This window comes from Aspergillus aculeatus (genome assembly GCF_001890905.1).
Source record: "Aspergillus aculeatus ATCC 16872 unplaced genomic scaffold ASPACscaffold_9, whole genome shotgun sequence".
NCBI lineage: Eukaryota > Fungi > Ascomycota > Eurotiomycetes > Eurotiales > Aspergillaceae > Aspergillus > Aspergillus aculeatus.
In genome coordinates, this window is record NW_017962984.1 from 1,305,909 (window position 1) to 1,331,618 (window position 25,710).

The window sequence follows — 25,710 nt, forward strand, 5'->3', positions numbered from 1 at the left end:
CGTTTCCATGCCGCCAATATGCTTTCTTTGCACTTGTATAGCTCTGAATATATAAGCACCTCACCACATATTTTTCTCGATTCAATTCTCTATCTAAAAGTTTGAGCGAGCTTTGGCTCTAGAATGATCAATTGGTCGTTGTCTAGACTCAAGACTGCATTAATCGTTTGATCCTGAGACACTATACATAACCGACCCCTCCGCGACCCCTCCACCCAGTAACTATTGAATTTCTAAGTTACCGACAACGCTGGTCATTGGCACACAAACCCTTAAGTCCAGTCAATGAGGGGGCAGATCAGATAGAAGCCCATATAAAACGATTTCTCGCACCGTCTATTGATTCTCCTAATAATCCATCTTGCTTGCTCATCAAGAATGGCTAACCACTCCCCTTCGTTGGCCGAAGCCTGCCATAAAAACCAGAAGGCACCAACCGCCCATTTGATTACACTTCTCGACCAAGTCGCCGACCGATTCCCCGATCATGATGCCATCATATCCCTCCATCAGACCAGCCTGCGCTGGACCTTTGCTCAGCTGCAGGAGAAGAGCGTCCAACTCGCCGCCCGGTTGTCATCCCGAGGTGTTGGTCGTGGAAGTCGGATCGTGACCCTGATGTACAACCAAGCGCAGTGGGCACAGCTTTTCTGGGCATCGGCCCGCCTGGGCTGTCAATTTGTGCCGCTGGATCCCCGGGTGCTCGATCGCGACGCACGGGATGTTTTGTTTCTCCTCGATCAGCTGCAACCCGGAGCAATATTTGTATCAAGCGCGGCCATGGCGAATCGGATCCACCATATCACAATCGATCAGGACCATCGGCCACTTGTTCAGTGCGTTGTCGCCGACAATGAAGAGACTCCTGTACCGGCCGGGTGGACGACGGTCTTCAACATCATGTCGGAGCCATCAAACGACAAGCCTTCGTTGCATCGGCCCGGGAATCCCGATGATACCATCCTCATCCTGTTCACGAGTGGCACCACGGCGCTTCCCAAAGGCTGTCCGCACACGACCATCTCCATCAGCGCTCAAGCGCTGGGGTTTATGTACGGGTTGGAACTAGGCCCTGGCGCGAATCTTTGCCAGCATTTACCCAATTTCCATATCTTCAATATCGCGTTCACTCTGGCGTTCTGGCTGGCGGGCGCGACTGTCATCTTCCCAAGCCTTTCTTTCGACCCACAGAGCACCTTGCAGGTGCTCGGATCCTATCAACGGGTCACCGCTCCATGTGTCCCGGCCATGATACATGCTTTACTGGGCTGTGCGCCGCCTCAGCAGAGCTCCCGCCCTTCGTTCGAAGTTCTGCTGGGTGGCGCTCCGGTGACATTGGACGTAGTGAAGCGCTGTAGAGACTTGGGGGCGACAAGGGTGATGATAGGATATGGCATGACTGAGGGTATACCTTTTGTCAACACCTCTCTCGAGGAGACGTCCGTGGACCTGACGACAAGGGATGTGTCGGTTGGGAAGGTATTCTACGGCGGGCGAGTCCGGATCTGTGCCGAGGGAAGCCGCATCCCCATCCACAAGGAGGAGATCGGTGAGGTGCACCTCGGCGGTCTTCCAGTGTTCGGAGGCTATCTTGGGGGCAGCAATGACTCATGCTACTGTGAGAACGGGGTGAACTGGATAGCCACGGGCGATCAGGGGTACATGGACCGTGAGGGTTACGTTTATATACTCGGCAGGTATAAGGATCTGATTATCTGCGGTGGCGAGAACATATCCCCTTTGAAAATAGAACAGTGTTTGAGCGAGGTGGATGGGATACGGGTGAGTCAGCCAGACGTAGTTTGTTATTATCGAACGTGGTCTGGACGCAAACAGATACTGACTGTCTGATGCCTAGGATGTGTACGTTGTCGGAACGCCAGATGCTGTGGCTGGTGAAGTGCCCGTTGCTGTGATGCGAAAAGATCCGTCAGGCCAGATCCCGACGAAAACAGCGCTTCAAACAATGGTCTCGAATAAACTTGGTCAATCGTTTGCGCCAGCACGCATTCTTGATCTCCAGGATGACCTTGGAAAGGACCACTATCCGACGACAACATCTGGCAAAATCCAGAAAACAGTGCTTCGAGAATGGGTGACTGAGCATCTCAAGCAGATCACCGTCCACAATCCAGTCTCTTTCGACGACGACCTTACAGCAGAATTAACGACATTATGGTCTGGCTTAACCGGTCTGGCACCTGGAGATATCGATCGAGATGTAGCTATACGAAGCTTCGCCGACAGTATGATGCAAATCCAGTTTTGCCACCTGATAAGCCAGAAGCTGCAAATGGTGATCACGCAGATAGATTTGATAAAGTGCAACACGATTAGAAAGCTGGCGAAGCTACTCCACGAAAGAATGCACGTCAGGGACTCTCTTTGTCGTGATACAGACTGTGCTCCTCCAGCGCAGCCCGACATGGAGCGGGCGAAACAAGTGGCCTTGTCCAAGTTGAACGGCCTCGGGTTTAGATGGGACGACGTGGAAGAGGTCGTCCCGATTGCAGACTGTGTGAAACAGACACACTACGGACACAGGCCGAACTCGTGGAACACCCGGATGTCGTGGATCGCGAGCCCATCGATCAGCGTCACAGATGTCAAGGCAGCCTTGCACACCTGGCTTCAACGTCATCCACTGCTGCGGTCCACGCCTCTTGCATATGATGAGAAACTAGATCTATATCTGGTCATGCGTCCCAGTGAGGATTGGATGAAACTTCAAGTTGTGGACGGCGGGATGGTTAAAGACATCAACAGCGTCGAAACATATAAGCTGAATGATGCAGACTATGACCACATCGATGGAAAGGGGCCATTGTTCAGGGCTACCATTCTAAGTGTGGAGAAGCCATCAGTTGTCGGGTTGGTCATGCACCTGCACCATCTTGTGTTCGATGCCCACATTCTGTTCCGATGGTTTGAAGACCTCAAGGATCTCCTGAATCGCAAGGACCAGCTTCTTAATTTCCATCCATACCGTGACTATATCGCAGATTACCAAGGGAACCGAACTGCGCCAGCAGCCGCGAGAGCGATTGACTTTCATGTGAACAAAATTCGAGGAGTATCGTCTGCTACCGATGCGTTTTGGCCACGGCAGATTGCACCATGCTGGCTCAAAGGTGATAACCAGGGCTGGGTCCACAGTGACAACACCCCCGGCCATCCCAGCGAGCGACCCCTTCTGGATGGAGACAAAAGCATCGGAACCAGAGGTATCACTCGTGCCGTGCATGTGCCCAATATCTCGGAATTACAACGCAGGTTCGCGATAACACCCCCGATCATCGCGAGATGCGCCTGCGCGTTGATCAACGTGCGCATGACCGGAGCCAAAGAGGCAATCTTCGGCCTCGTTGAATCGGGCAGAACCTGGCCCTCTGCGGATGACAGTCGCCCCGAGAATAGAGGTATCGATATTCTAGAAGTCGACGGGCCTACAATCGTCCAATGTCTCAGCCGCACAACTATCGCACCAGACGAAACGGCAATCCAGCTTCTGACCAGGATGAGCAAGGACCAAGACGATATTGTTTCTAATACATATGCTCCCATGGACGAGATATGCCGGAAGCTGGATGAAACAGACGCAAAATCCTTCCTCGACATCCTCTTCCGCCAAAGCCTCAACTGGAGGATGGAGGGATATAAAGAACACGCGTCCGATCCTATCAAGTTGATCGAAAACATTTCTCGATCTGACTTTGGCCTTTTCTGGCTACCGGGTATGATGGAGGGTGATCGGATGCGGCTGACTGTGAAGTACGACGATGCTCAGCTTAGGGCAGCAGATGTGTACAATATTATGACGGAGTTCCTGTGCGCTGTGGCCTGGCTTGGTGATCCTGGTAATGTGGATAAGCCTGTGTCGCAGTGCGAGTTCCAAGGTCGTGATATTGTCGACCTGGATCACGAAGGTCCGGCTCGTTATCGGAGGTGATCATATCTGATTACCCTAGTCAAGTGGAAATGTGAGACAATAACTATTACCCTCGTATACGGACTTGATATTATGCACATGTTATCGTTCTCGTAGAATTGCAGGAATTGCCAGAACAATTGAGTGACTATAGATCCTCGACGCAGGGGAGATTTGTGGGTTCAAGTTGTGCTCACCACATACTGTAACATCTCGTTTATGCAGTAGTTGAAGCGCCTGAGTGCGTGACTAAGCAGGTATTATTGGGATTTGGTGTCGTGAGGTCATATCTAGCCTGTCGATGAGATAGAAGCAAAACCCCCTCGTGTCACTTCGAAAACGAATTATGAAGCCCAGTGAGAAATGGGCGCTGAGAAGGACCGGATACGAGAATTGGGTCAGGGGCAAATAATTGATCTGCTCTTGTAATACCTGAAGTCGGAAAGAGGAGGAACTGGGCCTTTAGTTACTCATTTCGCTCACTCAGCACAGCACAGCACAGCACAGCACAGCACCACTTCTTCTTTTCGCATCCTACCTTCGTTTCACCCATCTTGCTTTCACCGGCGCTGTTCTTTAGCCTCATATCTTCTCCAAATGGCCAGCTCTTGATCACTCAATCACTCTGATCCTCTTGTCTCGCGTAAATCAAGGAAGCATGACGAGTTAGCTCGCGGATGAGGATGGCAGCGAAGTCTCAGCTTTCGGCGAACAAGTCGCAGCGAGCGAGAACTTGGCCCGACTGCGAAAGCGACACCGCGCACGCCACACCAAGTCACGTTGGCCGATGGAGATCCCCGGCGACTTCATCCCCGGCGACTTCATCCCCATACTCGAGAATATCAATCAAGAGAGCTCGATCTAGCGGTATGCTATGGTAATCCTCGCTCGTTTCTACGTTCTCAACACCCTGATCGACACCTGGTTCCTGCATCAATCCTTCGAGGGCGAGATCTTCAAGATCAATGAACTCCTCCGTGGCCTGGGAGACGTGCAGCTCACTAACTTTATGGAGTGGCCTGTTCAAGCGGTTCGTCCCTGAAGCTATGCGGTCAGACGCATCGATCAACAAATATTTCGAATCTGCTTGACTGTTCCTGGCGCGTATTGCAGATGAGTGCGAACTCGGCACGCATGTGTCGCTGGAGCTGCATTCTTGCATCGAATGACCCATAATCATAGCGATCATAGAGTCTGCGTACATCTGCACTACACCGGGGTGAGGCTCATATCGAGATCATTTCCAGCTACCTCCTTCGCAAGCCCGTATCGAAGCAGGTAGGGCTTCCCTTTTACACTGAACCATCACCGTGGTCCATTCCCAAGTGGCTGCGCACCTAAGGTACACGGTTATCAGACTTGCTCGGTCACAGGTTTATCCTGCCACAGCCCTCAGGGCATGACATCCTGAGTTATGCTTTTCGAGGTGTCCTATTGACTCTCGAGGAGACCCAGACCGGGGGTACAAGTGGTTGGGAAATGCTACTGACACCGGCATTAATTCCAGTACCCCCGGTGATCAACCTATATAGACGAAGTAGTAAGTATAGATACATGCCTAACGCTAATACTGATATCGATCATCTGTTCTGCCCCTTTTACAATCTTGATGCCGATGGCAGTAGCAACTCTCATTGTGGTTGCCGGCCTCAACAGTGCAGGTCATTGTGAAGTCGCTTGAGAGACTTGAGAGGATGAAGAGGTCTACCCTAGCAGGGTTGCTATCAGATGCTAAGCAGGGTAAACTGGACACCCTTGCATGGTGCGAATTATAGGAAATAGTGATAGAATGAATCTCTAACTTTTATATGCCTCATGAATACCCAGACCAACTGTTCGTTAGATAAGCAAAAGTCATGCAACACCCCCGATCTATAGCTCCAAACCCCGGACGGCCATGGCCAGAGCACCCTCCTTGGTCTTGTGGCCACCGATGAAACCACTGGCGTGGACAAAGACCGCGCCCTCGGGGATGCGCGGCTGGCCGGACTTATCCGCCTCGGCGGCCATGACGGCATCGAGGTCAGAGTCACGGACCCCGCGCCACGACTCGGGCAAGGGCTTGCGCGAGACGAAGCTGCCTTCGCTCTCGGAGACGCACTGCACGCGCCACTTGGAGCCCTCGGTGGCGCCCTCCGGGTACAGAACGTAGTAGGTCTGCTCGCTGCCGGAGGCGCCCTCCTGCTGCTCGAAGGTGTACAGGTGCTCCTTCCAGGGCACGCCGCCCTGGGGCAGGACGATGATGCGGCCGGAGGGGTGGACGTCGCGGCGGGAGCGGTACGCGGCGCCGACGGTGGTGCGGGCCGGGAGCCAGGAGGCGGCGGCGTGGTGCAGCTTGCGGGTGAAGACGTTGCCGATGAAGGTGCTAGCGCGGCCGAACAGGCTGTCTTCGTCCTGGGGCTCGCCCGGCGGGCTCGTGGGGTCCGGGTGGTTCATGTCGCCGACGACCGAGGCCAGCGTCACGCCGCCGTCCCGGAAGCGCTTCTGCAGGCCCGCGGCCGAGATGCCCGCCGGGTCGTAGACCGAGACCCCATTGTCGTTCGCGTCGATCGCCTCGATGAAGTCGTTGTACAGCTTCTCGTACAGCAGTGTCACATCCTCGTGGTCCTCGGGCAGAGACGTGTGTTGCGCGATGATGGCCCGACCAAAGTGCATGTAGACCAGACCGGCGGACGAGAGCTTGGTCTCGTGCGCCGGAAAGGTGGTCGCGAAGGTGCGCTGGTGGTGATCATAGCGGTTGCTGGAGGGGTCGTACTCGCCGCCCACATCGACGACGGTGTGGCATGTGGCCAGTTGGGCGGGGTCACGAGTTCGTACGAGGGGGGAGGCGCTGTAGGTAGGGAGGAGACGGAGAAGGTAGACAGCAAGAGCTTCGTCGGCGTGGAAGTGGCCGCTGGGACGAGCAGGAATTAACTTAACGGGGCCATTGCAGTAGGTGGAATGTGGGATTGAGATGAGAACCGAGAACTTACTTGTGGGTTCCGATCAAGGGGGAAGAAGTCTTGATCTTCTTCGTGATGGTTTCTTCAGCCATTGTGAATAAGGAACGGAATCGAAGCATACACCAGAAGGAAGAAATAACGTGGTAAGAATGAAGAAGTTCTTGTCTATGATTGCCGATAGAGCCTGTGCTTCTGGAAGCCTGCCTGAGGTCTTCGTATCGAGTTTAGTTAGTATCAGTGAGTTCCTATTGGCCGGAAGGAGCAGGGCGCTGATTTCTCTAAAGGGAAAGCGTCGAAGTGGCAGCTCCATCACGCTAACCAGATTGGACGAGTACTTAGGGCTAAGCACCTAAAAGCCTAGCATGTGATTGCAGCCTGAGGCTTGCACATTCTGTAATACGGTTTGTCGATGGTGTCTTTATCTGACAGGCATAATTACGTCGATTCCACATCCTTCCCCTCTCTCCAGGCTCCATTGGAACCTTAATGTCGGGATTGTTGACGTCCAGCTGCATTTTGGCGCAATCACAGGATCCCCTGGCGAACGCTCAATCACCTTCTACATCAGTACTGGGTGATAATCTTCTGGAGATGAGATCATATACAGCCGATCTTTCCACCAACTGACCGCTACTTGCATCCGCTTGGACGCCACCGCCTGCCAGTTGAAGCTGGGTCGGATACGCTAAACCGCCAAATTGCGAGCAATTCTTACGTTTGCTCGTTGCGGTTGCTGTTGCTGGGCTGCCTGTCAGTCCCCCCCTTTTTTCCCTTTTCCTCATCCTGTATCCTTCTCCTCGCCTTTATCTCATCCTGCCCGATTCATTGCATTGCAGCCGTTAAGCTTTGGTGCTTCAGTACGTAAGTGGATTGTTTGACCAGGAGTTTCATTCGTCCATCAGCACGTGCCACGTGAATTCGATCCATCCATCATTCCGTCCCGCTTGGGAGATAAGATCGTTTTTCAAAAGACTTCTGCACTGAAAACGAAAAGAGGAAAAAAAAATTTGAAAATTCAGTTCAAAAGACAGTGACGAGATTCATACCACTCGCTCTTCCAGCGAGATTCAAGAAAAGTCGAACAGGCAGACCAGCAAGACAAAGGACGGCACGCAGTCAACCAGCCTTCATGTATTCTTACTAAAGACTCCCCTCCCTCCTCCCCGTCCGTGTTGTCTACCAAATCTCCTACCTTGAGACCATCTGTCGAAAAGAGCGCGTCTACACCCCTCTCTCCCCTCTTCTTTACCCTCTTTCTGCCTTTTCTTCATCTCGTTCCCCCTTCTTGTCGTCTTGTCCGATGTGGCTCTTCCGCGCCATCTCGTCGGGACTCTTCCTGACCGTCACGGTCGCATCCATCCCTCTCGCGTTTGATGTGGGTGGAAAGACATGCGGTCTGGCCTATTCGCTTTCCCTCGCGACCTTTTACTTTCTGTTCTCACTCCTGCGACTTTCCACCCCCGATCGGTCCTGGATCCGCTCCTCCCTGGTCGTCATCATCAGCTCTACGCAGTGGCTTATAATCCCGATCCTGCTTATCTGGTCGCTCAACCGCTTCTCTATCGATAATGACAACGCGGCTTCATGGGTGGAACGGACCTTCACCGGCAAGAGGGCCCACGACTCCTCCATTCAGGAGTGGGTGTTTGGGCCGGATGGTTTGGTGGAATCGGTGACGATTGGCAACTGGGATAAACTCTTGAGATGGTCGACACCGGTATTCCAGCTAGTGGAGGGTTTCTGCAGTTTACTCGTCATACAAGCTGCAGGGCAAATCACTCGGTGGCTTGTGAACCGGGGCGGGCGCAGTGATAGTTGGATGGTACGTACACGTCACTCTGAAGTGCTTGATGCATGCAACGATAAAATGCTAATCATGGTCCGCCAGATTGGTCTCCTGGTTTTATCCGCCTCAATCATATCCAGCTCCGTGTATTTCTTATGGCGTGTTATGCAGTTCCCGGAAATCTCCAATGTGGATGCGGCTCTAATTGGTGTCTCCATAACATGCGCGGTGATCTTGTGCGCCTGGGGTATCGGTAGCGGCCGGGGAAATCCAGTGGAGAGTTCCTTGCTATTTGCCTACATTGTGCTCTGCCTCTACCAGATCTTCACAGACTACAAACCCTCTCACCCTCTGGAACAAGCGCCCTCTCCTGCTCAAGCTGGGGATTTCCCGCCGCTACCACCGATCATCATGGAGTCGTACACCACTCTGATGCATGCATTGTCCACCCTGCCTTCAATCATCCACGCCCTGTTCAATGTTATCACCGCAGTCTTTGGCGCCGTGACTCCCTCCGTGTTAGTCTCGCTCACCTACCGGATCCTGGTGCTGTACGCGTCCACTCGAATCATCCCCGCAGTTCGCGAGTCTGGCGCTCGCGCCTTGTCGCAGGAAGCCTCGTTGGACGACTCCGATGCCGCCGGTCAATTCCTCGGTTTCCTCAGCTACTTCTCCCCCTCGATTCTCATCGCCGTGTACACCAGCCTTCTGATGCAGCATTTCGCTCTGACATCTCAAGCAATGGGTGGCAGTGGTGAATGGTGGAGCAGCCAAGGCGGTGGCGGCGGCAACCTCTGGCGCTGGATCAACCTTGCCTGCACGATGGGCTTGTACGCTGTTGAGCTCTACCTCGGCGAGAACGATGATCTAGATACCGGCTTGGCTGGTCACTGGAAGACCGACTGAACGGTACGCGACGAATCGCAGTTTCACGGCAAATTTATCAACCATGCGGAGACTCGTGGTAGACACTCGCAGCGTCCTTGATTCGTCCCTAAGCCAGGCTGCCACCGATGTTCATTTACGCATACCATCCAGCTGGGGTGTGTTCGCTATGCTGGCTGCCCTAGGCCAGCAACGCCATCGAACGCACCTCGCTTTGTTAGCCGCATGATAGCCGGATTGGAGGAATACCAAGAGCCATCTCGCAGAAGCAGCTATGAAGCGTGCCCGCGACTTCACATGCCTATCAGTCATCCTTGCGCCTTGCGTTTCCTCTCACCCTGCAAGGCATTACATTATTCCTTAGCCACCCCACGAATGGTGCTCGTCATGGAAGGACGGACACTGTCCCCGGGGACGTCGCAATTAACAACACAGTTCCAGCATGATTTAGGACCCACCACTAGGTTTCCATATACCAGGGGGCGGTCCAGTTCATGTACACCGCGCGGTTCGGACGATGCCAACCACCCCACCCAACAGATTCCCTGGGCCGTACCCGCTCCCTACCGCCTCCTCTGTTCCTTCCGCACTTTGCCCCCTCCGATACGCCTCGCTCCATCCTTATCTTTGGCCTATCCACATCTCTCATGATCCCATCTCCGATTATTGCTATTATACCCATTCTTCCCAGTCTAGCGCCTTTCTGCTACACTACTTCCTGTGGTTTTTTTCATTTTCTTTTTTCCTGTTTGCTCATCAAAGCTCTTCGACTTACCCTTCCTTATCTTTCTTAGCTTTTGATAGTTTTTGATTCTTGAAAACTGTTTGCACTAGATGGAGAATCTTATACCCCCACTTGCTGTTCACGGTGACTAGGTTTTTTTTTTCTCTTTTTCTTTTCCTTCTTTTTTGACCTTTTTTTTTCTTTTTTTCACTTCGCCTCTGTAGCGACATCTTTTTCATTCCCATATCTTGTTCCTTTCATGCTCATGCTGAGCTCGAGTACCATATTTAGCGGTTTTTCAAGCTCCGTCGCAAATCAGACTTGAAATCTATGAGAAAAGTGACTGTTTCGTCTCTTTCCTTTCTGCAGTACAAGTAGCATATACGAAGTATCTCCCAAAACCGCACTTCCGGGATTTGGGAGTGGTTAGTGAGGAGTACGGGAAGTACACAGCCAACGAGTACAATTTAGGATGGCGAGACGCCAGAAACTGGAACGCGGCTATAACGACAAACAAACCGAAGGTGAGTAAAGAGGTAGGTGGTCAATGGCCCAAACCCGTACTATCCACAAAGGCAAGTTCAATTTAGTCACCCACTGAACTGTTGTCGGGGCCGGATCTAAACACCCCTTCAAGGAGAAGAATAGAGGCATCAAATCACGGCAAACACACACGCATCAGATACGACGCGTTCCTGGTTCTTGACCGCAAGCTAAAGGCATAGAATATTTCGTGCTTATGAGGTCGAAACGGAGACACGAGGCAGACACTTCGTACCCGGAATGATCTTCCAACATATACAACGAACTGAAAGAGAGAACAGGAAGACTGAATGCGTCATTTCGTGATGATTGAGACATTCCACTTAGCGCGAGCATGCTGGATACTCATACTGTGGACGCAGAGAGTTGCTGAAGCAGGCTATGATCGACAACGGAGAGGATCCCACCCGAAACTGGTCAGCTCGTCTTTGCCACAGATCGGTGGGCGAGTGCTATAGCATGCAGTCACTTCAGCCTGGTTGCTCAACCTTCCACTTTGTTTTCACTTTGTGTCAGGCAAAATCCATCCGAAAGGCAAAAGATAAGAGAAAGGGAAACAATGATCAATGATAAGGATGAGGTCGTAAATACATCAAAATGTCAAGAAACAACGTGACGTGGGAATCCATGGCGCCAGAACACTCTTTTAAATACCACCGACCACCGGGACGGAACCAACAAAAGATATACGAAGGAAGAGATGTAGCCAAATAAAGGATGACATGAAAGTAATGAGATCATGATAAGGGACCGGGGGGGGGGGAATCATTTATTGACGGATGGGAACACCCCCTCGAGCCGGAGGTGGGCTCACGCTGCCGGCATCGGTGGGATCCTGGGATGCGACTGCATCGAGGTTGTTTCCATCGGCCTCATCGACGCTGGTTCCTCGTTGCAGGAAGCTGGCCTCCTTGACGGGGCTGCGGCTCTGGAATCCGATGGAGCCGGGGTGGCCGCTGATACTACCGGGGATCTGCTGGCCGCCCTGGGCGCTGATGCTGCCCCCATTGCCGGCAGCGGCGGGGTTGTTGGCGCCGGGGGAGGTGGCAGTTAGGTGAGGGATGTTCTCGGGAACGGGGTGTTGGGAGCCGATGTTGGTGACGCCGACGTCTGAGGCCTTGCCGGCTTTGCTGAGGGCGTAATCGCCTGAGTCGAAGTATTTCCGCTCCTGTAGGGCGTAAGATATGAGAGTCAGCCATGGGGAGTAGTTGAGTCGGGCGTGTTGAGACGAGCATACCTTCAGCTTGTTCTGCAAAAGATCCTTCTTGTTGGGCATCTTGCCGTAGAGACGAAGCAGGCGCTGCTCATCGGGGCTCAGCGACTTGAGAAGAGATGATTGTTAGTTGCAGCCTGACGGGGAATGAATCGCGATGACCCAAGATAAATCTGGGCGGAGAGCGTACGCTGGTATCGATCTTATTCTGCTGATGGGGATTCATTGTGAATGATTGTGGTTTTGATTCGGTTGATTGTAGAACAGATGAAACAAAAAATGGAAGAATAAAAGTAGGTTGGGAGAAAGGAGAGGAAGCGAAGGAAGAAGGTGCAGACGAGGGGGGGAGGGGGGGTGGAGTTAATATGGATTGAGGTTGAGGTGAGTTGAGGTGGACAACGGAGATGGAGGGAGTGAGTGAGTGATTGAGTGGTGCGGGTATTTAGTATTGGGAGTGTCGTCAGGAAACCCCACCACCTCCAGCGGGGAGCAAACTGTAAGTAGTATGTAGGTAGGCAAGTAAAGGTATAGATCACAGCTTCCTCTGCACAGGCTGCAGGAGATGAGATGTGAGATAGTTAGTCCTGAAAAGGAAACGGATGAAGAGATCTTGAATTAAAAGGAATGAAAGTAAATAGGAACAGGAGAGTGTTTGGAGGATAAGCGTTTGAAGGTGAGGGGAAGAGAAGAAGGAAATATGGAGGGAGAGAGAGAGAGAGAGAGAATGGACTATGGAATAAGTCTATTGGTATCAGTCGGTATGAACGGGTAATGGTATGGTCATCGGCTGGCGGAGAGCCTACGACATCGGGCGGTGACCGCCCTGTAATCAGCCCCCGTGTTCCACCACTTCCTACCCACTAATCCTCTTAGGGACGAGGATCCAATGATCTGAGCAAGAAGGAGTCTGCATTCAGCCTAGCGGCATGGAGCTGCAGACTGCCTCCACCTCGAATGGTGACCGAACAATACAGTATTTGTTTCACTCGATCTGACCAACGCCTCATTATCAGGGAAGATCAGGCACTCGTCGTTCGATAATTTGCTGCATGCTGAGGACCAGGGGGTGAAATAGGTATGAGATGCTTAAAATAAGATGCAATGTGTCTCAAATACAAAGCAAGTGATGAGCGTGCCCTTAATGAATTGACACTAAGGATATGCTAGCCTAGACGGTGCTTTCAAATGCAGGGACAGTATACTCGACTCATCTTGCTGCCCCGTTAGGCACAAAGGGCGCAAAAAGAGAATAGTAAACTGGAACCTAACGAACTAGTAGAATGAATAGTCCTCCAATGTTCATTTGATGAAATGTTCATTGCAGTGTCCCCGGGTTGCTCAACTTCGACCGACGGTTGAATTGAAGAGGAAACCTCAGTCAGTGTATGCAATCGGCCGTATCGATCTGTATCCGACTCTATGATGAATTCTGCTTTTTTTTCCTCCTGCCCCTCCACAATCTGATATTGCTCACCATCCAGCCTTTTCGCGCCGTTTACCACCCTTAAATCAATTGGTAATAGCTGCAGGCTTCCCATCCCTTGGCTCTAGGCTAATTTTGGGTCTTAAGAACCGGCGAATCCGAGTCTGCACGGTGTCACAAGAGGTTCCTGAACCCCACACTTACTATAACCGACATCACGCTCATTGTCCGCGGGCCAGACCGACTTGGACGCTTCCATTTGGACCAACATGAGTGATCAAACCTCCTCCTCGGGTCCTGTGACCATCGTGGTCGAGCATCTGGACCCCGAATTGGGCGCTTGGTCCGCTCTGGAGTATGGCTGCATTGCCCGTGAAGCGCATGCCTCGGGGAGCAGATTTCTGCTCAGCTCTGTGCCCACCTCCCTGCAGATGCCGGAGGATCTGGCGGCCACCCCAGGCCTCAACGTCGAGCACCGCAGTGTGGAGGAGATTTTTGCGGACCGCAAGTCTCGGGTCTGCCTGTTGGACCCTTCCGCCAAGGTTGAGTTGAGCCCCGCTGATGCAGAGACGTTCGATGTCTTCCTCTTCGGTGGTATCCTGGGTGAGACGCCTTTTTTCCAGTCTTTCGGGTCTTCTCCGGAGATTGACTCAATCCATTGTTCTGCTGGCTGACTCAAAGGATTCTCTTGTTCGGTCACTAGGCGATGACCCACCTCGCGGTATGTTGCCTTGGATGTTAAGCAGATTCATCATGATACTGACCCGAAGCAGATCGCACCTCGGAGTTGAGAAAGAAGGGCTATGCTGGCCGTAGACTAGGACCTGTGCAAATGACCACAGATACAGCTGTGCGCGTCACTCGCCTAGTTGTGCACGATAAGAGTCAGTCCTCGACTGCGAGTTTGCATGGCAAAAATGAAGACTGACATTTACGCAGTTCCATTGGAGGAGATCAAATACGTTGACCACCCCGAGATCCTTATCAACGAGCACGAACGGACCGAGATGCCCTTTCGCTATGTTGTGGACAAGGATGGACAACCCATCATGCCTCCGGTGAGCTTGCTTCTTTCTCATCATGCCTTGACTGCGCCGCAACTAACATTCTCAGGGCATGGTGGACTTGATCAAGAAAGACGCCGATCAGGGTATTGATGATCTCATCTGAGTCGAGTGGGAGATCGGCCGAAGAGATTGTAGCTCTCAATGAAGGCACAGGGACAAACAAATCCATCCAGCTTGAAATGAAAACGCTTGAGCGATGCTGGATAGGTCTGCATTAATCCTGGAGTGTACTGTACCAAGTGTCATCGCGATGGATGAATCGGGCGAATGCAACTCAGATTGTCAACGGTAGTCAACATCTACGATGGACAATACAATACTCTTTATTGAGGGCCCGAATGATAATTATTACTCTGAAATTTCTCACATAAGATCATCCTATGTGGAAGAGTGTAAGGCAGCAGCTGGTCTATAGAGACCCCAAAGTGGTAAGAGTAAGTCCCGTAAGTAACGATACGGACGATACCCGCCCGTTCAAGCCACGCCATCCATTCGTCTCCGTCTCCGTCTCAGCCGCTTTGGACTTCCTCCATCTCTCCTCCATCTTCCTCCTCGTCTCGTCTATTACCTTCCACCTCTTCCCTTGGTGTTATCCGGCTCTCCTGCCTCTTCCAAATCATCGCTGTGGGAAGGGTGCTTGACAGCTTCCCGTCCATTCGTCCACACTCTTTCTCTGTGTGATCACCTCCGTCACCATCGCCAGTCACCACCACCTCCCTTTATCTCCGGAGCTCCGCCTCGACCGGGGAGAGATTCGGTCTCAGTCAGCACGCGCCGGAACTGGACACTTTGATCGATGAGTCCTTGAGCGCTCACACGAGTCCACTCGGGACCCATTCAATCCATCCTTGCGACGACCCGTCAACACTTTCTTTGTTGGAACACCCCCTTCCACCCTGCACCTTATCACAGTTCCCGAAATGTTCCCCTTATCGTCCCGCGGGGGCATCTCCCTCACCAAGATGTCGACATGGGCACTGTCGACGCTCCTTCTACTGAGTCCCGCCGTTGTCTCGGCCAAGTCGGCGGCTGACTACTATATCCATTCTCTTCCGGGTGCACCGGATGGTCCGCTGCTGAAAATGCACGCTGGGTGAGCTACTCTGCTCTATTGTTTGTCGCATTCAATCAACTAAAACTAAACCCCTATCTCTCTCCGGCTTAGGCACGTTGAAGTCGACGCCCAGAGCAATGGACATCTCTTCTTCTGGCACTATCAGAATCGGCACATCGCCAATCGCCAACGCACCGTGGTGTGGCTGAATGGCGGGCCTGGGTGTTCCTCGATGGACGGAGCGCTGATGGAGATTGGCCCGTATCGACTGAAGGACAACCACACCCTCGAATACAATGAGGGCTCCTGGGACGAGTTCGCCAATCTGCTTTTTGTCGATAATCCGGTCGGAACGGGCTTCAGCTACGTCAACACTGACAGCTATATTCACGAGCTCGACACGATGGCGGCGCAGTTTGTGGTGTTCTTGGAGGAGTGGTTCAAGCTGTTTCCGGAGTACGAGAGCGATGATGTATGTTCCCTGGTCTCACCTTGTTGAGGAGTTGCGTTTCTTACAGTGGATAGATCTACCTTGCGGGCGAGTCCTACGCCGGACAACATATCCCCTATATCGCGAAGGCCATGCAAGAACGGAACAAGAAGGTCTCCAACTCCAACACCGCGCAGTGGCAGCTAAAGGGTCTTCTTATCGGCAACGGGTGGATCGCCCCCGAGGAACAGTACATGTCCTACCTGCCGTTCGCCTACGAAGAGGGGCTCATCGAGGAAGGCAGCTCGGCGGCCAAGGAACTCGAAGTGCTGCAGTCCGTCTGCCAGTCACGATTGGAAGCGGGCAAGAACAGAATCCACGTCAACGACTGCGAGAAGATTCTGAATGGCATTTTGGACAAGACGATTGTCAACAACCAGTGCTACAACATGTATGACATCCGTTTGCGCGACAGCTTAGACGCCTGCGGAATGAATTGGCCGACAGACTTGGTGGATGTGAAGCCATATCTACAGCGGGAGGACGTGGTGGCAGCTCTGCACATCGACCCAGCGAAGAAGTCAGGCTGGACCGAGTGTTCCGGCGCGGTCAGCAGCAATTTCAACCCTCAGAGATCCGTGCCATCCGTCCGACTCCTGCCCGAGCTCCTGGAATCCGGCGTGGAGATTCTCCTGTTCAGCGGCGAGAAGGACTTAATCTGCAACCACGTCGGCACCGAGCAACTGATCAACAACCTGAAATGGGGCGGCGGTACGGGGTTCGAAACCTCGCCGGGTGTGTGGGCGCCCCGACACGACTGGACCTTCGAGGGCGAGCCGACGGGCATCTATCAATACGCGCGCAACCTGACCTACGTGCTGATCTACAACTCCAGCCACATGGTGCCGTACGACCTGCCCCGGCAGACGCGGGACATGCTGGACCGGTTCATGAACGTGGACATCGCCAGCATCGGCGGCAACCCGACGGATTCGCGCATCGACGGCGAGAAGCTGCCGCAGACCTCGGTGGGCGGCCACCCCAACAGCACCGCGGCCGAGGAGCAGGAGAAGCAGCGCCTCAAGGAGACGGAGTGGAAGGCGTATGCCAAGTCCGGCGAGGCCGTCCTCGTGGTGGTGATCATCGGGGTGATCGTGTGGGGGTTCTTCATCTGGCGCAGCCGCCAGCGACACCACGGCTACCGGGGCGTGATGCAGAAGAACATGAGCAGCAGCAGCTCGGTGCTGGAGCGGTTCCAGAACAAGCGCACGGGCGGCGATGTCGAGGCGGGCGACTTTGACGAGTCGGAATTGGATGACCTGCACTCGCCGGGTCTGGACCGGGAGCATTATTCGGTGGGCGAGGACAGTGACGAGGAGGAGCGGGGCGAACATGGCCAACAATCGGCGGCGCGGGGAGGTGATCATTTATGATTCCTTGTTACTTGATTGAACCTTTTTGGTGTTTGTTTCAAAGCTGATCATGGGTTCTTTGTGGACATACTGGAGTTTATGTATTGGAGCTTAGAATTGTTCTTTCGTGCTTTTGCGGTGAGCTGTATGGCTGGGAGGATGAATGCTTTGAGCATTGACTTTTCTCTATATCGAAAGTCTATAATTATAACCTATAACACATGCACCCATCACTGCTGCACCGTCCACACCTTGACACTGCCATCATCAGCCGTCGTGATGAGCACCTCCTCCTCCTTAGAGGGATCGCGACCCCGATCCGCCCGCTTCGCCCACGCCACATGATTGATCTCGTAGATGCCATGCGCGCCGTTGAGGACTGCAACGACCACCCACTCCGTCGGGGGGAGCAGCGACAGCGAAACCTTGGGATCCTCCCTAACCTGTGCATCATCAACCCGCCTCTCCTCATAAATCACGACCCTCCCATCCGCGCCAACCGAAGCAACCAACCCAGTCCTCCGACTCCACGCCACCGAATACACGGCCAAATCATGCACCAAGGGCAACACCGCCTCCTCCTCCCAGATCTCATCCAACCCCGTCGGCCGAATAATACTGGGCATATTGCCGGCACCCAACTCCGTCGTCATGCCCGACTTGGGCTGCCTCCTCCACACCCTGACCGAGCGATCATCCGAGCACGAGATGATCCTCGGCCCAGACAACGCCCTCGCCTCCTCTTCACCCTCCCCGGACGGGGAAGACACCCCCAGCGCAAGACCCTCAAACTCCACCCCCCAGACCGTGCCCGCATGGCCCCGCAAACAAGCGACCTGGCCCCAATCGTCCAGATCCTCGCGCCACACGCGGATGGTATCATCGTAGCTGCCACTGACCAGACACTCCTCGGCGGGGTGCCACGCCACGCACTTGACGTCGCCCTCGTGCTCCTGCATCACTGCCACGGTCTCGAAGTTGTTGTCCCCGTCGTCCAGGTCCTCCCAGATCCAGATGGATTTGTCGCGCGAGCAGGTCGCCAGCAGCATCCCGGAGGCCGACCACGCCACCGATTTGACTTCGCTGTCGTGGCCATCCAGTAGCACGGCGAAGCGCCATTCTTCGTCGTCCTCGTCGTTTGCCTCGGGGATATCTTCGGATGGGTCGGGGTTGGAGGTGGATGTTCCCCACGCTGCGTCCCCATCCTCATTCCCCTGTGATTGCGTTTGAATTCGGGAGGAGGTGTAGTTATCCCACCGCCGCCAGATCCCCGCCGTCGCATCGAACGAGCCGCTGGCCAGCACGCTCTCCCCCGTCACGTGGGGCTTCCACGCCGCGGTGCGCACGCTGCGCTTGTGCCCGCCGGTGATGGTCGACAACAACCGGAAGTTGGTGAGCGAGTAGATCCGGATGGTCTTGTCGGCGCTGCAGGTCGCGACGATGGGGAGGCGCGGGTGCGGGGCCGTCTGCCAGGTGCGCTCTTGCGAGGGGGGGTCCAGCGTCGAGAGCGGCGTGAGCGTGTAGGGGGCGGGGTTGGTGGGTTGGGCATTTTGGTTTTGCTTTTGACCCTTGTGTTGGGGTATAAAGTAGGTAGGGTTTGTTCGGATTGGAGGTTGTCGTGGTGGAGGGGTTGTGTAGACTTCAATGTCTGAAAGCTAAGCTGGAAATCTGCCGATTGCTACGGCGGCGGCGGCGGGGGAGGCGGGCGGAGGGCGGCGGGCGGAGGCGGTACGGTACGTATACGGATACGGAGTTACAAGGTAAGTCTACCCTCCCTTACCGCCTGCCTCCTTCGACCAACTGTTATCTACTTAGTTATTCTGACGGAATTGTGGAAAAGTAAGTAACTACACAACTTCTTTAAGAATTGAACTTCAGGTAAGTCGGACTGCTGTTCAGGGTGCTCATGGGGTCAGTCACCTGTGCAATTTTCAACTAGACAACGAAATCAATGATTGCTATCTGTGCCCAGCGCCAAAGGAAGCCAAGATGAGAAGGCCACAAGAGTGCCCAACTCGAGACTATGCAACCATATCAGATGAAATCACATCGAGGGACACTGCTCGAGAGGCATCCCTCTATCCAAGTCGACCTAAGCCAAGGACTGAGACCAAGTACTAGGCTAGTTAACGGAAGAAAGATGCGTTCTCTACCAGCACAAAAGCAACGACTTCACTCAGATCCGAGGCGTCCAGGACCTGGACGTTGCGGCAGTCCTCGGAGAAGACCGCATGATACAGGTGGCCGCGGTCTCCTAGCGAAGCTACGTCAGACTCAAAACTACTCTCTGTCTTAGGACCTAACGGAAGAAAGGTCAGGTGTTACCTGGGTACTTCCGGCGTGGTCGGGTCTGGGTGAAATTCAAAACAATGTAATCCTCCATCAGCTCGTCCCGGATCATCGCAAAGTACGGGCCGTCTTCTTCGAAGCGTCGCATGTGCTGTGTGATCCGGTCGCCGTCGCGCATCAGCTCCAATCCCCACTTCTCCTGCTCGACCAGGAAGTCGATCCTGCCGCTCCGGAGACCCGCCGTGTTCTGGATGAGATACTCCGGCGACATCGCGATCTGGTACTCGAGGAGGAGCGGGAAGAGACAGCGGTAGAACTCCTTCTGGTATTGATCTTCCAGCGTGCGCGCGGTTTTCGACAGCTGGTGCGGGTCGAAATGGCGAATGGCTTCCGTAGCCATCTCCAGTGGGGATCGATAGGCCAGTTCTTTGGCAGTCGCCAAAGAGTCCCTGGCTTACTGTCGTCCAGTCGAGTGGCTGGCGTTTCCTGATCAGAGCATAGATCTCCTGTCACACATAAAACAATAAGGTTACCCCCCAAGAATTCAATGTCCCGCAAGGCCAGACTTACCGGTATCAATTCCAGGGCGTCGGCGAGGGACACCAGCAAGCCCGCGTGTCCCCCACTAACCAGGAACAAGCCATGCTTCAACTCCTTGGTCAATAAGTTCGCCCCGTTAGACACGGTGTTCGGCACATATCGATCCAAGATCTCGTGGGCCTCGGTCTCGTCGAGCAGCAAGCCCACCGGCTTCCAGCGCGGGGATGTCTCCTCGGTCTCCTCCGGCCGGAGCGAGATCTGCTGGTGCGGTTGAAAGACCATCGGTGTCTTCCCGGGGAGCTCTCGCATCGTCGTCGCACCCCCGGGCTCGGAGCCGGTCGAGCCATAGCAAGTGAACACCACGATCTTCACGGCACTGCTGCCGGTGATGGACTTGAACAGGTCCGTCCAGAGCTGCGTTTCCCAGTAGGTCTGCTGCGCCTCATCCAACAGCAAGAAGCCGGGATGCGTGATGAGCCGATGGCCATGCGTCCCCAGCTGTTGCTGCAGATAGAGCGCCCAGCCGCCCGCCATCCGCACGTTCGTCCCACTCACAGCCGCACAGCAGATATACGGGGGTCTGCGGGTAGCGGGCGAGCAACTCGTTGGCCAGCACCCGCGTCATCGAGGTCTTGCCCGACGCCGGCGTCCCGTTGACGCGGATCAGATGGTAGCGGTCCAACCGGGCGATCAGCTCGTCGATGAACTGGGGTCGCATGATGATGTGCGACTCGATGCGTGTGCAAAGGTTTATCCATGTTCCCCTGGCCTCGCCTTCGACCTCGACCTCAAAATCCAGAGAGTAACCAAAACTCGCCAAGCGGCTCAGTCACCAGTGCAGGTCGTGGGCTCGCAGGGCCTGAAGAACCGGGCGGATCTAGAGTGTGTGTAGGTGTTTTTCGCGTCAGTACACACCCAGTAAGGCTCGCCCATAGAGAACACCAAGAGCTCACAATAACTATCATGATCACTTAGAAGGTGAGAACATCTGTCACACGCCACGGCACTGGGCAACCCATCCAGCTTGGAGGTGCTCGAGCCCGAGACACAGTGGCAATCTCGTACACCGCATGGCCCCATGGTGAGAAGTAGGGTTTTCATGGCGGCAGCAGTCACTGGATCGGAACAAGGCGAATTCATCGATAATAGCCGTGGTGTCTTCGCCATTTTTAGGTTGTGTATGGAATCGAAATCTCTGGCGTCTCGTCTAGTTCCGTTCCTTTGTTTGTATGCAAACAGCGAGGTGTACTGTACCAGAGCAAGCAATGACAACTCGTGTACGAGTAGCGAGTCACCGAAAAGTCTCTCGCGCACGCGATGTCGGCAATTCACAGCGGCGCGAGAGAGAGAAGGCACCTTTCATGAAGTAACAAAGAAAAGCGGTGGTGGTCTGCTGTGTACATACAGTACACCACTAATATTCCAGATTCATCGTCCCTTTGTTTGTCGTCCGCGGGAAGATACAGTTCAGTTACCCTATGTAGTACTGGCACGCCTCCACAATCTTTGCTTTGCGAAATGCACAGCAGCAAATTTATGCCTGCATCGGTCCAACCTCTCTCGATACAATATGCAGTGGTTAGTATCTTCTGTTTGTCTCATGGGGCGACTCCGGGTTATCGAGCCTTGCAAACGCCGGCAACCCGCTTCTTGGTTATGGTTGACCAGGAGTCTCTTGTATACTAAGTTCATACATAAATGTTGAGTATTCTTGCTTCATTGAATATCGTAACAGAGGATTATATGACAATCATTCCTTCCTCCATCTAGAAACAATATTCTCTACCTTAGAGATAGTACAATAGACTAGCACTCCGTACGCATGATATCGAAATATAGAATGAATCAAGTTCACATGGATCATGACTATTAAGCAACTCGCACCGAAGGAAGTAATCACAGTCTGTGCCAAAGTCCTGTACCTGGACAAGTAGAAGAAGTATCCCTGATAGACCAAAGCCAAGACAAGCCCACCAACCTAGACCCTGACAATGACAATCTTATGTCATTCACGCGTTACCGTCGCCCAGAATGCGCTCGTACACCATCCCATGACACAGCCAATCCACCTCGCGCATCTTCTCCATCTCATCCGTCAGCTGCCCCACCTCCGTGACGAACTCGGGCATGCCCGCTCCGGCCAGACTCTGGCTGGCCGTCGTCGTCGCACGCACGCGTTCGCTGGCGCTGGACGCGCTGAGCCGCGACAGGATGTGGGCGCGCAGGCGCGAGAGGATCAGTCGGGCCACCGGGTCGGCAAAGCCGGAGGTCCCGTTGCCGCTGCCGCTCGTCGCGGTTGCAGAGCTGGCGGCATCCGACGTGTACGAGGCCGCGGACGAGGTCGACTCGACCTGGATCTCCACGGATGGCTGGGTACCTTCCCCCTCCGTGTGGGCGGCGGCGCAGGCAGTAGCAACGGGCACCAAAACGCGGCGGATGGTTGCGGCCAGCTGCGCACTGGCATTGGGTGGCATCGGGTGAGTGGATTCCAGGATGGATTGAACCCGGTCGGGCTGGATCTCATTGAAGTCCAGGGACAGGATCCGGTCCGCTTCCGCTTTCCATTGAGATCGCACGTCGCGCTTCAGCAGGTTCTTGGCTGTCAGGAGAATCGAAGCGGTGGCAACGATCCGGAACGCTCGGGCATGCAATCGCGCAAGTCGCTGCCGATCCAGCTCCAAAGTCTCCGGGATGAGCTCTTCGGAGACAGGCGCATTGCTCATCACCAGATCCACAATCCCCTGCGCATAGACCTTGGCACTTGGCGGTCGTGGCTCCCCGTGCACGTTCTCCGGGTCCCGCTTGCGCATCTCATCAGCAATGATCTTGCGGTGCGTGCGCCAAAAGCGCCGCGTCTTCCCCAAGCTCTGAGTACCCTCTTGAAGACCCTTCTCGAATGTCCGCTGCTCATACCCGGGAGCCTCCTGGATCAGTTGTGGCGCTGCAACCTGAATCATGAAGTTGGTGTGGTCAAGGGAGAGGAGGTCGATGATGCCCATTAGTCGGGCAAGTCGATCAATGGCGTCGCCCGACATGTCCTCGGCAAATGATTTGACGACCGGATCACGGTACGGAGCGCAAAGCTTGGGTAGGATAGCATTCATGAAATCGAAGAAGCTGTCGTAGGAGAAGGCGCCGGCCCTGCACTGGCTTTCCACCAACTTGGGGTCAAGCACCTCGCTGATCAGCACATGCAGCGAATTCCCTGGCCGCAGTGAGCGAAGCAAACGGTCTTGGATCACCGTAGCCATAGCCACTGTCCAGTTTGTCTCCAGGCCAGCTTCAACGTCCTTGCGCATCATGTCACACATGTGTTTCATGATTCGCTTGCGTGGCTCGGTGTATTGTTTCTCATCAATCCGGAACTCCTTGTTGATCAAGAGCTCGTGCACCAAAGCCCGGTTTTCCGGCAGCGCCGTCAGCATCCGAGTGAACCGCTCGTGGGGAGAGATACGCTGTCGGTCTAGCTCCTGCAAAACTCCACTATTCACGTTGTTGAACGTCTCACTGATAGGGGAAGCAACGCTCTCTGTGAGAGCTTCCGTTGAAGCGGTTGCGACCTCCGCCGATCGTGGGATGGCCTGCTTGGACGCGGTCCGCTTCTTCTCGCGCTTTGCCTTCTTCAGGGCATTCCGCACCATTTCCATGGCCTTATCAGCGCCTGCCAATCGCTTTAGTCTAGCAAGGAGCAAGATTTGATTCTGCCGAATTCCTTGGCGATAATCCTCAGCGACACCGCCGGCACGATCATTCTTGACTGTCTGCCAGATCAACTCCAGCTCGATAAACTGAGCCAACATAATCTCAATGAGGACACTGGAATCGTGAGATTTCCATGCGTGAAATGCGGAGAAGAAGACATTGTAGGCCTCACATAGAGCCTGTAGCTCGGCGGAGATGGCCGCGGGCGAACAGCACCCTGAGAGCAAAGGGATCACCAGCTCGAACGCGGCGAGGAGCTCCCGCGCTTTAGCAATCAGGTCTTGCTCCTGCTCCCCGTTGCTGCTGAGCACCTCAGTAGGATGGGTCACAATCAAGTAACTGCTGAGAAACGTGCGCACCGCACCCCTTCCACCCATCGTGCCGCTTTCCATATCCTGCAGACCACACAGCCGAAGGACCCGGGCCGTTGTCTCCAATACCCGCTCGTTCGACAAAAGGACACCGACCTCCTCGAACTCCTTCTCCCGAATACGATCGGTGGTCAGGTCGAGAGCCAGGAAACCACGCATGACCATCTTCGCATGGTAGGTCCTCCAGACCCGCTGGATGATCCGAGCGGCGGCATCCCGGGTGACTGCCTGAGCGGTGGCCGCCTTGGGCATCTTCTTCTCGTCGCCAGCCGAGGGCAGACTGCTCGTGCGGTGGCGCCGCTGGGTCTGCTGGTACAGCGCCCGGCGCTTCTCCGCCTCTGCGAACTTCTCCGCGATCTCCAAGCGGAGTCGAGCGTGTTCGGCGGCCTTGCGCTCCCGGTTGTCTTCGGCCTTCTTCTTCGCGCGACGGACTTCCTCCTCGCACTTGGCTGTGATCTCCGCCAAGAGTCGCTCCCGGGCCTGCTGGGCAGCCAGGGCTCGCTCCTCCCGCTGCAGGTTCCGGGTGGCCGCTTTCGCCAAGGCAGCCCGGAGCCTGACTTTCTCCGCGTGCAAGGCGCGGTCCGCGAGTCGAGCCTTGCGACTCTCGAGAATAGAGGTCCGTCGGAGGTGATGCGCTACGTGTTCGGTCGAGGACGCGCCATGGGCGGGCCCGGTCAGGGAGGAGATCGAGCTGCGGCGGGAGGAGGCGGCGGAGGAGCGACGAACGACACTCGGCTTGCGAGCAAAGCGAGCGGCGAGGTGGGTGGGCAGGTTTGAAGGTAGTGTTGGCTCATCAGACATCATCTCCACATCTGCTTCTGTCGGAGGTTCGGATTCGACGGAGGGAGGGGAGGCTGCATCGGAGAGTTGGACGTCGATGTCGGAGTTGCGACGGATCATATTCTGCGGTTGTTTCCACGGGAAGCGGGGGGTCAACCGAGATATCGAGATATGAGAGGGCGATGGCGAGACGGGACCGGGTAGATACGCAGGTTCCGTGGATAACCCCTGTATTGTAGAGAAGGAGAGTTGGTAATTCGTTCAGGACGGATCAGGCTGCAGTTCGGAGCATCCCTGAGAAGAGATCCGTGCTCCGTTTCAGAAGAGGAGAGTTTGGTTGGAGTGTCGAACTAGTAGGGAGTGAAAGTGTAAGTGTAAGTGTAAGTGTAAGTGTAAAGCTTTTGTTTTGTCAGAGTGAAGGAACAGTAGTTGGGACAAAGGGCAACAATGTCGAGGAGAACAGGCAGAAGCTAAGTAAGTCGACCAGTCACGAACTCATTAGCCCGGGGAGTATGTATGATGATACGAGAGATAAGGCAGGGGAAAAGAAAGCATGGCTTTCCAGGGCGTCCATCATGGGATCGACCAAGGGAGGGAGTGTATTTCACCTTTCGTCGTCAT

The 25,710-nt window shown here is 54.4% G+C and overlaps 8 protein-coding genes across 8 annotated transcripts; 4 read left to right on the forward strand and 4 right to left on the reverse strand.

Moving 5' to 3' along the window:
- Positions 1–224: 224 nt before the first annotated feature.
- ASPACDRAFT_79366 (uncharacterized protein) lies at positions 225–4,060 on the forward strand. The gene is made up of 2 exons (XM_020205387.1): positions 225–1,782; positions 1,859–4,060. The coding sequence occupies exons 1-2, from the start codon at positions 379–381 to the stop codon at positions 3,947–3,949; spliced, it is 3,495 nt and encodes a 1,164-aa protein (XP_020055808.1). The 5' UTR covers positions 225–378; the 3' UTR covers positions 3,950–4,060.
- A 1,740-nt stretch (positions 4,061–5,800) lies between these two features.
- ASPACDRAFT_29816 (MYG1 family protein) lies at positions 5,801–6,962 on the reverse strand (the record flags this gene model as incomplete). The annotated part of the gene is made up of 2 exons (XM_020199664.1): positions 5,801–6,821; positions 6,901–6,962. The coding sequence occupies 2 exons, from the start codon at positions 6,960–6,962 to the stop codon at positions 5,801–5,803; spliced, it is 1,083 nt and encodes a 360-aa protein (XP_020055809.1).
- A 1,208-nt stretch (positions 6,963–8,170) lies between these two features.
- On the forward strand, positions 8,171–9,562 carry ASPACDRAFT_29715 (ICE2 family protein; the record flags this gene model as incomplete). The annotated part of the gene is made up of 2 exons (XM_020199659.1): positions 8,171–8,692; positions 8,759–9,562. The coding sequence occupies 2 exons, from the start codon at positions 8,171–8,173 to the stop codon at positions 9,560–9,562; spliced, it is 1,326 nt and encodes a 441-aa protein (XP_020055810.1).
- A 1,998-nt stretch (positions 9,563–11,560) lies between these two features.
- ASPACDRAFT_120923 (endosulfine family protein) lies at positions 11,561–12,740 on the reverse strand. Its single transcript, XM_020196386.1, has 3 exons — positions 12,212–12,740; positions 12,046–12,129; positions 11,561–11,976 (listed from the first exon to the last, which is right to left on the reverse strand). The coding sequence occupies exons 1-3, from the start codon at positions 12,245–12,247 to the stop codon at positions 11,578–11,580; spliced, it is 519 nt and encodes a 172-aa protein (XP_020055811.1). The 5' UTR covers positions 12,248–12,740; the 3' UTR covers positions 11,561–11,577.
- Positions 12,741–13,329: 589 nt separating this feature from the next.
- On the forward strand, positions 13,330–14,867 carry ASPACDRAFT_120928 (SAM-dependent methyltransferase). Its single transcript, XM_020196387.1, has 5 exons — positions 13,330–14,047; positions 14,148–14,165; positions 14,218–14,328; positions 14,384–14,502; positions 14,558–14,867. Exons 1-5 carry the CDS (start codon positions 13,714–13,716, stop codon positions 14,612–14,614), a joined length of 639 nt encoding a protein of 212 aa, XP_020055812.1. The 5' UTR covers positions 13,330–13,713; the 3' UTR covers positions 14,615–14,867.
- A 425-nt stretch (positions 14,868–15,292) lies between these two features.
- On the forward strand, positions 15,293–17,651 carry kexA (serine-type carboxypeptidase kexA). Its single transcript, XM_020205388.1, has 3 exons — positions 15,293–15,604; positions 15,677–16,037; positions 16,091–17,651. The coding sequence occupies exons 1-3, from the start codon at positions 15,432–15,434 to the stop codon at positions 17,426–17,428; spliced, it is 1,872 nt and encodes a 623-aa protein (XP_020055813.1). The 5' UTR covers positions 15,293–15,431; the 3' UTR covers positions 17,429–17,651.
- Positions 17,638–18,924, reverse strand: cia1 (iron-sulfur cluster assembly protein CIA1; the record flags this gene model as incomplete). The annotated part of the gene is made up of 1 exon (XM_020199675.1): positions 17,638–18,924. A coding segment is annotated over one exon (1,287 nt), but the record flags the coding sequence as incomplete, so codon positions are not given.
- Positions 18,925–21,957: 3,033 nt separating this feature from the next.
- On the reverse strand, positions 21,958–25,481 carry ASPACDRAFT_79371 (IQ calmodulin-binding motif domain protein). The gene has a single exon (XM_020205389.1). The coding sequence runs from the start codon at positions 25,207–25,209 to the stop codon at positions 22,246–22,248; it is 2,964 nt and encodes a 987-aa protein (XP_020055815.1). The 5' UTR covers positions 25,210–25,481; the 3' UTR covers positions 21,958–22,245.
- Positions 25,482–25,710: the final 229 nt, after the last annotated feature.

What these genes read in the sequence shown, in the direction of transcription:
- ASPACDRAFT_120928 (XM_020196387.1), top strand. Translation starts at nt 13,714, where the DNA reads ATGAGTGATCAAACCTCCTCCTCGGGTCCTGTGACCATCGTGGTCGAG. An exon ending in CCTAGTTGTGCACGATAAGA is followed by an intron (nt 14,329 to 14,383) that starts GTCAGTCCTCGA and finishes ACATTTACGCAG; the next exon opens with TTCCATTGGAGGAGATCAAA. An exon ending in GACAACCCATCATGCCTCCG is followed by an intron (nt 14,503 to 14,557) that starts GTGAGCTTGCTT and finishes TAACATTCTCAG; the next exon opens with GGCATGGTGGACTTGATCAA.
- ASPACDRAFT_120923 (XM_020196386.1), bottom strand. Translation starts at nt 12,247, where the DNA reads ATGAATCCCCATCAGCAGAATAAGATCGATACCAGC. An exon ending in AGAATAAGATCGATACCAGC is followed by an intron (nt 12,130 to 12,211) that starts GTACGCTCTCCG and finishes TCTCTTCTCAAG; the next exon opens with TCGCTGAGCCCCGATGAGCA. An exon ending in TTTTGCAGAACAAGCTGAAG is followed by an intron (nt 11,977 to 12,045) that starts GTATGCTCGTCT and finishes TACGCCCTACAG; the next exon opens with GAGCGGAAATACTTCGACTC.
- ASPACDRAFT_79366 (XM_020205387.1), top strand. Translation starts at nt 379, where the DNA reads ATGGCTAACCACTCCCCTTCGTTGGCCGAAGCCTGCCATAAAAACCAG. An exon ending in GCGAGGTGGATGGGATACGG is followed by an intron (nt 1,783 to 1,858) that starts GTGAGTCAGCCA and finishes TCTGATGCCTAG; the next exon opens with GATGTGTACGTTGTCGGAAC.
- kexA (XM_020205388.1), top strand. Translation starts at nt 15,432, where the DNA reads ATGTTCCCCTTATCGTCCCGCGGGGGCATCTCCCTCACCAAGATGTCG. An exon ending in CTGCTGAAAATGCACGCTGG is followed by an intron (nt 15,605 to 15,676) that starts GTGAGCTACTCT and finishes TCTCCGGCTTAG; the next exon opens with GCACGTTGAAGTCGACGCCC. An exon ending in CGGAGTACGAGAGCGATGAT is followed by an intron (nt 16,038 to 16,090) that starts GTATGTTCCCTG and finishes TACAGTGGATAG; the next exon opens with ATCTACCTTGCGGGCGAGTC.
- ASPACDRAFT_79371 (XM_020205389.1), bottom strand. Translation starts at nt 25,209, where the DNA reads ATGATCCGTCGCAACTCCGACATCGACGTCCAACTCTCCGATGCAGCC.